Source organism: Poecilia formosa, unplaced genomic scaffold, assembly GCF_000485575.1.
Source record: "Poecilia formosa unplaced genomic scaffold, Poecilia_formosa-5.1.2 Scaffold2417, whole genome shotgun sequence".
NCBI classification, from domain to species: Eukaryota; Metazoa; Chordata; class Actinopteri; order Cyprinodontiformes; family Poeciliidae; genus Poecilia; species Poecilia formosa.
This window is the reverse complement of record NW_006802356.1, coordinates 1-8,938: the sequence shown is the minus strand read 5'-3', so window position 1 is coordinate 8,938 and position 8,938 is coordinate 1. Positions and strand designations below refer to the sequence as shown.

The following is an 8,938-nucleotide window of genomic DNA, read 5'->3' as shown; positions in this document are numbered from 1 at the left end:
GTAGACACCAAACACCCTGTGCATATAAGAAACACTTTGGGTGTTATCATCTCCCATCAGTCCCAGATGGACCGTCTCGTTGCAGAGAAACAAGCTCAGGGCTCCCGTTAGTCGTTATTGTAAGTTAAAATGTTCACAAAAGTAAAATTTTGTGCATCTGTATCTTATTTTACCATAGCGACCAGAGTCAGCGAGCGTTAGGGAAGGTCAAGACGAGAGGAGAGGAGTAGAGCTTGCGAGTCTGAAGTCTGATTGAAGTCTGGTTCACATGGCACGATTTAAGAATTGTCAGCCAATTCTCCAAACCTCTGTGACCACAGAGCTGATAAAAGTACAACAGGTTCAATCGGTTCGTGTTCAGCCACACGGCAGGAGCAACACACCACACAAGAACTGATTCCAGTCATGAACAAACAGGTGTTCTGACTATCATTACCACAAGGTATGCTGAATTTACGAGGTATGACAGATAGTTAGAACACGGGTCCACGGTAATAAAAAGGTTGGTGACCACTGACCTATAAAGTCTTGTTATTGAACATTAATCAGCTTAGTGGAACATTTTACAGAAGCTCTAAAGCCAGGGGACAACAACTAACTACATCTTCCAAGTTCTACAAAGGCAGCAGTTGCTTCAGAGAGGAAGACAGAATGCTTGGTTACCTGAAAGTGTTGAGGGAACAGGTGGATCAGTCACATGGTGCACAGGTTTGGTCATTCAACAGCACAGGCAGTTAGACGGCCTTACAGACTGGAGGTTTCGGAACATGACAGAGACTTTGATTTCATTCAGGATTACAGACGAAGACCAAGACTGAGACAAGGTTACCAACAGGGTAACAGGTGGTGCATCATGGGATACAGTTACCAAGTCTCTGGTTTGGTTAGGCACATTGAGAGATGGGTCAAGAGATGGGTTCAGGGACGAGAAACAGAGGCAAATGAGACAGATCCAGAGACAGGTTCAGAGACAGACTCGGAGACATGTTAAGAGACAGGTTGTGGATACCCAACAGCATAGATGGTGGACAGCTTGTGGTTCTGGTTCTGCTGGCGAAGCAGCTGCTCGGCATACTGGTATGTGAACAGACTGGGTTTCCCCAGCACTGCCTCATACTCCAGCCTCCGGCCGGTCAACTTCCTGTAGATGGACTCCAGACAGAGCAGGAACATCCCATGACCCAACCTGAAGCAACACATCCGGGTCACCAATGGCTGGACGCCCTCCTGGCCCGCCCACATCTGAAGGGAGTGCCTGTTACCGTGGTGACGGGGCTTCAGCCATCCACAACAGGTCCATGTTGCAGGCAAGAACGGGCATCTGTGCCGATAGCCTAGTGTCATACACACACCCAGGTCTACCGTTGGTCAGCAGCACATCAACGATTAGCTGCAGGTTGGTCTCCCATCTGATTGGCTCCCCAAACAGGATGATCGCTACGGCAACAAAAGAGAAGACGGTTTCAAACAAAAATGGCAACAAAAAGCTGCTTTTGGCCTTTCCAGTAGGAAAGATGTGAGCTCTCATTAACCCATCACACCCTGAAGACACAATGCTGTCAAGAGTCTAAAGTAGTGTAACTAGCACCCCTGGTGGTTCACAGATGAAACAGCAGCAGACCGAGAAAATCCTGCTACCAAAGTTCATTCAGTTCAGAAATATTCTTCTTGAAACGGTTGAAGAATATGACCTCGGACAAATAATCCGTTTAGACGTTCGTCACACCTAGGCTACTGTAACCTCATTAGCTGGTGGCTAACCTCGTTAGGCGTCACATGGTCAGTTCCTTCTGTCCCAGAAACATGTAGTTGCTTCATTTCAGTGCAAAGCCATTATATTGTTGAATGAATTTCAGTTTTCTTTTGTTGGCGTTCACTAGCTTGGCTTTTAGCTGATGCGTTTCTGTTCCACAAATATCTCTTAATGAATTGAAGAAGTACTTACAAAATTCACACAAAGTCTGATGAACGACGAACTTTACTTCTCTTTGGTAGATATCACAAAACAATTCCTCAGCACAGGCCTTAACAGGCCGTCTCTTCAATCTTGCACAGCATTCCACATGTAACGGTCAGAAAACTGTGTAGAGCTAAGTTAAACACACCACATACAATTTACTTTCTCATCTACTGTGACACAGCACTTTTCATATATTTTCAAGCATGTCCATTAGGTGGCGCTTTTCTACAAAAACATACTAATAGGGAATCTTATGGTTAAGAAAATATCTACGGAATATACAATAGTAAACAATGTTACAAACTGACAGTTTTGGTTCTTAAACCATCAGGCTGCATTTCCTGATCGAACATTCAGCTGAAGGTGCAGTTGGGTTTTCAGAGGTGACAGTGAACCGAAGAGGAGAAATTAAACCTGAGATTCTGGGCGGTGTTGTGGTTGTGTTACCTTGTATCTGCGGGAGGATCCTTGAAGAACTGGGCTGAAACAAACAAAACAACAAAAATCTATCAGCCGGAACAGGAGGCACACTTCCTGTGGATCAGTAACTAATCAGTGGAGACACCAAAATATACAAAACTGACCGAGATGGTCGTTTGCCCCACTTTAGCCACCAGATGGCAGCACATATCAGAGACTGCCCCTTTAAAAACATGTCTAAGATATTCAGCGGACACTTTTGGAAATACTGTTTTATTGATCAATAAAATCAACATGAAACAGGACATACATTAACTCCAGGTTCTACAGAACCGCTCAGGTTAGCCAGGACTCACAGTGCTGGTGGGTCTCCTGCTGTGGTCCACCATATCCAGCAGAGGGTGCTGCTCTGAGAGCTCCTCCATGGTTACAACCTTCTGGAAACCCAAACTGAGAAATACCGAGTCAAAAGTCCACAACATCATCTGGTCACCATACATCTCTGAGTTCTGGTCCGTGTGTTCCTGCAAAGTTTTAAAGGGGCAGTATTATGTGTTTTCAAGGGACATAGTGCCATTTTATAGCATAATTGAATAACTTTTACCTTTAGTTGTTATCAAAATGCTAAATATAACAAATATGACTTAAAAGAAATTTGACTTCCTGATGTAATGTCTTGAAATTGGGCCTCTGCCTCTTTAAAAACTCATGCTCTTTCTGAAGCTCCACCTTCTGGAAGTCATCGCAACATGGCTCCTCTATTAACTCTTAAACATTTTTACCAGTGATGCTCTGAGTAGTATATCCTATAATGAGTTCAGCAGTTCCACCAGGTGTTTGCTAATTGCTGCTGGCTAGTCTGAAGGAGAAATATCAAATATTTCCAAATAGGAAAAGCTGCATCTCGAAGGTGGGGCTAGGTCCACCTAGGTGTTTTGCAGATGAATGGTTGCTATGGAGACAAAAGAATTTCTCAAACATTGTGGAAAGATCAAAAAAGTTGATTTTACATGATACTGCCCCTTTAAAGTATTGGAGTCTCAACTCACTCAGCCACAACAAATGAAACGAAAATGGCCCAATGAGTAACTTTAAAGCCAACAGGTGAGCCAACAGGTGAAGGATACGTGTGGGCGATCTGGGTCACTGGTCCCTGTCCAGACACCAGAACACATTTATTGTGGAACGTCTCCATCATGTGCAGAGGGCTGTGCGACAGAACTACCTGCTCAGGTGCGATCTGCAGAGGAAGCATATGACTTGTTCTGATCCAATCACACAGCAGCAGCAGCCTTTAAGCCCCTCCCCCTCTACCTGCACGTCCAGCAGGTGAGACAGCTGTTGCGCCTTGTGGTGTCTCAGACAACTTCCTGCATTGGTGACAAAAACAACAGGAAACAGAAAGCTCTGGTTCTGGTCCACAAGCTTCCTGAGGGCGCGCCGAGCAGCCGGGATCACGGATCCACCGCGCAGGAGGACGCCATCGACATCGAAGAGGACGCCCACCTGGCGGCCGGACAGGTGGGAGACAGGTGAGGTTTGCAGAACAGACCAGTTAGACACCAAAAGGAAGGAAGAAGGAAACTAAGCAATCAAGGAAGGAAGGACTCCAGAAGGAAGGAAAGAAGGAAATGGAAAAGAAATGGAGAGGAAGAAAGGAATGAGGAAGCGGACAGGGGACAGTGTCCCCCTGACCTGTCTCACAGTGGACGCTTGGCGAACCAGCTGCAGTCCGAAACCTCGGCTCCACATCCCGCCGGTCTGACCTCAGAACAGCAGCTGCTGCTGCTTTAAAACCACAGGTCTGTGATGTCACTGGGGTGGGCTAAATGATGACGTCATTAATGATGGGAGATCTCCGATTGGTTGAAGCCAGGTGACTCAGGTTCCCTCTGTTCCTCCGATCCCTAGACTCAAACCGACGTTTAACGTGAGACTTTAAGTTGATGCTCCTCAACTTCAGAAGATGTTCCTTAGATTCAGACTGACGATCCTTTGCTCCCCTCTGAAATGTTAAATTGTTTGAGGCCAACAGCTTAACGCCTGGAACTCTATCTCCCCCTTCAGGCAGTCAGAGGAATAGCAGGACCAAGGTTGGTAGCGGCTCCTCACATACTCTTCTTCATCAGCAGCTTTAGAAACATTTTTGTTTTGTAATTTTTGTAAACCAGAACCTGCAGGCTGATACTGAACATCTCTAGACATCACCATAGGGTTCTGGTTCTGATAAGGTGAGGATGGTTCTTCTGTCTGGAAACAGAACCTAAATACTCGGTTCTGATCGTGCTGGGTCAGACTATCTGCGTCCAGAACCAGAACTCCTGGAGCTGTAAATGAGTTGCAGCTGACTGCAGTTGTCTCCTCACATGAGGACACGTGCAGCATGCCCTACCTAATCAGCCAATCACATGCTGCAGAGTGATGCCTCTAATTAACCTATCAGCAGCTGGGAACACTGGGACAGAGGCTCTTCTGTCTGGTGTAACTGGGTCTGTATTAATAGTTGTATATTTACACAAAATGTGTTCTTTAACGTATTTGTCCGCTTATACTTGACTGTTGTGTCCTCTGTGTTTACTATAAGGGGTTTGGTCCTCCAGCTCCTCCTTATTTTCTTCTTCTCTTGTTCAGGGTCCTCCAGGACTATTATAAATATTAAGTTATTAATTTCCTCTTCCCTTTTGTTATTCGTTCCACTGGGGAGAGATCGGGTTGGGGAACTGGACTGCATATAACTAAAAATGAAGAACAGTTTCCATGACACAGATGACAGTGTTGCTCACCATGGCGACGAGAGATCTAATAGATTCACCGACTTTCCCGACATTCAATTGGAAAAATGAACTAGAAAATATTGATGAATCACTACTTAACCTACACCATTACTGAGCAGGAACTTGGCAACTAAGGCCCAGATAACTCAGTGCTAGCTATCAGTGCTAGCTATCAGTGCTAGCTATCAGTGTTAGCTATCAGTGCTAGCTAACTGGCTCAGCGACGAAACGTTCTCATTTACAGCCATTTTGTTGGTGCTTTTTTAAATTATTAACCAGGAAAATACAAGAAAAACATAGAACACCAGTAATTACAAACACAGATACAACATCCAAAGGCTTTATATGAGGGGCCCCGTGAGGCCCTATGAGGGGCCTCGTGAGGGGCCCCGTGAGGCCCTATGAGGAGCAGATGAAAGGGGGTGTGGGTACACAACATATAGAATATTTCTGATCATTTTGTTGGTTGTTTTCTTACCTGTTGGTGCTTCATGATGTCATTTGTGATCAGATTAATCACCATTCTTAACTTTGAAAGCATGAAATGTAAAAACTCACGTCATCCTAAAAAATGTTAAAGAAAATCCTTTACTCTTTTAAACCAAACATCCCAGTTTTCGAGGTTTTATATTCACGGTTGAGAAGAAGCCATTTTGTTTCAAATGTCGTTGAGATAGTTCACCGTTTCAATAAGTAGCTGCGTGCTGGCTTGGTTTTATTCTAACGTTTATTTACAGTGTCATTTGCAGCTGCTGATGTCACTGGCTGAAACCAGCAGGTGGTCCTTCCATTTTAAGCCCCTCCCCCCAGGTGTGACTGGCTCAACTGGTTCTGGTTCTGTCCACCAGATGACCCAAGTTTCATCATCAAGTCAGAACCAAGCAAACACACATAGTGCTGAGCTGTTAACGCTTTAATGAAAAAACAAAAAAAACACCGTACAAAACTGAATATTTACACAGACGGGTGCGAACCAGCTGGATCAGAACCAGCCAGGTCAGAACTGGGTCAGAGTCCCAGCAGAGTTCTGGCCTCCTGGCTTTGAGCCTGAAGCGTCTCGCTGGCGTAGCGCTGCAGCAGCTCCATCTTCTTCCTCCGGACCAGTGCCTCCTCCACCTGAGACACAGACGGGTCGGGTCAGAACCGGAACCCAGGTCAGAATCTCTGAATGGAGCAGCGGTCTTACCTCTTTCTGAGACGGAACCGGAACATGAGCGATGAAGCCGACTCCTTCCTCTCCCTCTGTCTCCTCCCGATTTTCCTCATCCTCCACCTGGCCAGGCAAGCAAAACAAACGCACCTTAATCCTCCAGAACCAGGAGCAGGGGCGCTGCCAGAAATCATGGGCCCCCTGACAAATAATTAGATTGGGCCCCCTGACCAGCTGCTGTTACAATTTTTTGAGTCTATTTGACCCATAAATAGCATCACAATTTTAAAGGCCTGCATCTGCCTTGCTTTCTTTGGTTCAATGCTGATACTAGCACAATATTTACTGCTCATGAATTGAACATCCAGCAGTCCACATCCAGTATGCAAGTAGGTTGCTTAAATTTTTTCTATTCGTTTTAGATACTGAAATGTCTCCCCATGAGCAACAGTCAAAAGCAACGTGCAAAATACACATAAAGCAATCCAGACTTCTAAAAATGCCATGTAGCTGCATTTTATTCAGGCTGCAGTACATAACTTTAATAAAAAAATGTTTTCTCTATATTTGTTAAAGCTGTCACCATGTTGTAGCAGTTTGTTATGAGACAGATAATCTGTGAAAACAATCAATCTCCTCCATCTGCTTCCTGAATTACTATTACTGGTTAAAGTAATGAACCGTTCTGACCAAAACAACCAATCAGAACCAGGAGGAGGGTCTTAGCGCTGTCAATTAGCCTCATTCACTCACTGCTAAATGTGCTAATGGTGGAGAAACAACTTATCATTACAAGAAACCGTTTATCTGCAATCATTGGTAGCTATGCTAACTAAACTGAGCATTCACAGTTTGAATCTGCACAGCTCTGTGCTATGCTAGCTGCAGCACGGCATAAATCGAGGGGCAGGAAGGATGAGCAGCACCACATGAGATGGTGATTGACAGCACTAAAACTCTCCTGCCACTGACTGGTTGTTTCTAGCACTGGGAGAAAGGTGTGTTTTTTGGTCTGGGAGTGGGAACATAAAATTTTTACTGCTAAAAACAATCTTTGAAAATACAATATGATTAATTTTGTAATTGACAGAGCCCCATTTTTTTTTATTTTATTTCTATGAACAGAAAATAAATAAATAAATTGTGGAGGGCCCCCTGCTGGTCAGGGCCCCAAGAATCGTCATCACTTTTCACTCCTTTACCGCGCCCCTGCCAGGAGGAGAACCTCCATCAGAACCTCATGGCCCGTTCTGATTGGCCGGCTGAGGGTTACCTCTTCGTTGTGGACGGTGTAGATGCTCTCCTCCTCCTCCTCCTCCTGCTGAACACGCGATTCCTTCTCTGTCCTCCACTTCTGCACCGCCTCCGACACGGCTGCAAAATGTGCAGTAAAACGCAGCAAAACACGAAACACATGCATCAGATATGTAAGGAGGAAACACAATAGGGCTGGGTCATATGGCTAAAAAAATTTAATACATCTTTTTTATACCAGATCTGATTTTTTTTTTTTAATTCTTGCTTTCTTTAGTAAAAAATAAATAAATGACAGAAAAATTTTTCAAGTGTTTTTTATTTCAATCGTCCCGTCTGTGAGTTGGATGGTGGCGTATTGGGGCCATAGTACTGGAATTTCTGTTTAATTACAGCATAAAGATGCAATTTTACCAGAAGAATGTCTTAAAATTAAGAGAAAAAAAACATTGCTAGTCATCAGGATCTGACATGAGCAGATCAGTTCATCAGGTTCTGTCTGAAACTGAATCGGTTTCAGACAGAACCTGCTCCAGAAAATAAATTGACAGATTGCACCAAAGTATAACTCTACATGATGGTCAACATTCCTTAATTTAGTTTTTGTAATTTTTCGTGTTACATTATGATTTTATTCTCCTCCCATTACGACTTTCTGTTATTTCATGACTAAATAAAAAGAGGAACCTGCCTCTAATATTTGCAGTCGACTTGAATTCAAACTCCAAATAAATAGAAGCTGTAAGCCACACTTATCAAACAAGATGGCCGCTCTGGTGATGACATCACTCTGAACTATGGAAATACCAGGAGTACATTGGTCAAAAAATAAACAAATAAATTAAAAAAGAAAATTTGCAATTTTCCAAAATGTAAATCTTCAAAAACCATAGATTGAATTCCCTTCCCCCCTCGACCTTTCACCTTTCCTCTCGTACTCGGCCTCCAGCGGCAGCAGCACGCCGTCATCTTCATCCCGGTAGCCGTAGTACTCTGCGTCCACGTCCTTCATCAGCTCCCCCCTCGTCTTCCTCTGGGCTGGGGTGGCTGTGGGTCAGGCGGCCGGTCAGAATCAATTGGTGTTACCAAGGAAACGGAGAGCGGCAGCAGCGGCGGTACATACGGTCGGTCTCGAACAGCTCTCTGACTCCAGGAAGGTCTCTGGCAGCGCCAAAGTATTTATAGCCGCGGTTCCCCGGAACCTCCTTCCCCTCGTGGTCTAACATCCTCGGCCCGATCCGCTGCCACAGAACCAGCAGGAGGTCCAATTCAGAAATCCAGTCAGCAATTAGAAAACAACCAACTAACTTTACAGTCAAACGTCACCATCAATGTTTCATTTATTATTAATCATCTCTAACCAGGTGGCTTTTAGTGGGG

The 8,938-nt window shown here is 44.6% G+C and overlaps 2 protein-coding genes across 2 annotated transcripts; both read right to left on the bottom strand.

Moving 5' to 3' along the window:
- Window positions 1–149: 149 nt before the first annotated feature.
- Window positions 150–4,918, bottom strand: LOC103133240 (cat eye syndrome critical region protein 5 homolog). The gene is made up of 8 exons (XM_016667794.1): window positions 4,076–4,918; window positions 3,695–3,886; window positions 3,508–3,620; window positions 2,737–2,830; window positions 2,408–2,441; window positions 1,263–1,437; window positions 1,010–1,186; window positions 150–743 (listed from the first exon to the last, which is right to left on the bottom strand). The coding sequence occupies exons 1-8, from the start codon at window positions 4,130–4,132 to the stop codon at window positions 719–721; spliced, it is 867 nt and encodes a 288-aa protein (XP_016523280.1). The 5' UTR covers window positions 4,133–4,918; the 3' UTR covers window positions 150–718.
- A 1,128-nt stretch (window positions 4,919–6,046) lies between these two features.
- On the bottom strand, window positions 6,047–8,932 carry isy1 (ISY1 splicing factor homolog). The gene is made up of 5 exons (XM_007545015.2): window positions 8,682–8,932; window positions 8,483–8,605; window positions 7,578–7,678; window positions 6,341–6,427; window positions 6,047–6,270 (listed from the first exon to the last, which is right to left on the bottom strand). The coding sequence occupies exons 1-5, from the start codon at window positions 8,782–8,784 to the stop codon at window positions 6,163–6,165; spliced, it is 522 nt and encodes a 173-aa protein (XP_007545077.2). The 5' UTR covers window positions 8,785–8,932; the 3' UTR covers window positions 6,047–6,162.
- Window positions 8,933–8,938: the final 6 nt, after the last annotated feature.

What these genes read in the sequence shown, in the direction of transcription:
- isy1 (XM_007545015.2), bottom strand. Translation starts at nt 8,784, where the DNA reads ATGTTAGACCACGAGGGGAAGGAGGTTCCGGGGAACCGCGGCTATAAA. An exon ending in GGCCGAGTACGAGAGGAAAG is followed by an intron (nt 7,679 to 8,482) that starts GTGAAAGGTCGA and finishes CACATTTTGCAG; the next exon opens with CCGTGTCGGAGGCGGTGCAG. An exon ending in CGGTTCCGTCTCAGAAAGAG is followed by an intron (nt 6,271 to 6,340) that starts GTAAGACCGCTG and finishes TCTGTGTCTCAG; the next exon opens with GTGGAGGAGGCACTGGTCCG.
- LOC103133240 (XM_016667794.1), bottom strand. Translation starts at nt 4,132, where the DNA reads ATGTGGAGCCGAGGTTTCGGACTGCAGCTGGTTCGCCAAGCGTCCACT. An exon ending in AAGCGTCCACTGTGAGACAG is followed by an intron (nt 3,887 to 4,075) that starts GTCAGGGGGACA and finishes TCCGGCCGCCAG; the next exon opens with GTGGGCGTCCTCTTCGATGT. An exon ending in GCAGGAGACCCACCAGCACT is followed by an intron (nt 2,442 to 2,736) that starts GTGAGTCCTGGC and finishes TGTTTGTTTCAG; the next exon opens with CCCAGTTCTTCAAGGATCCT.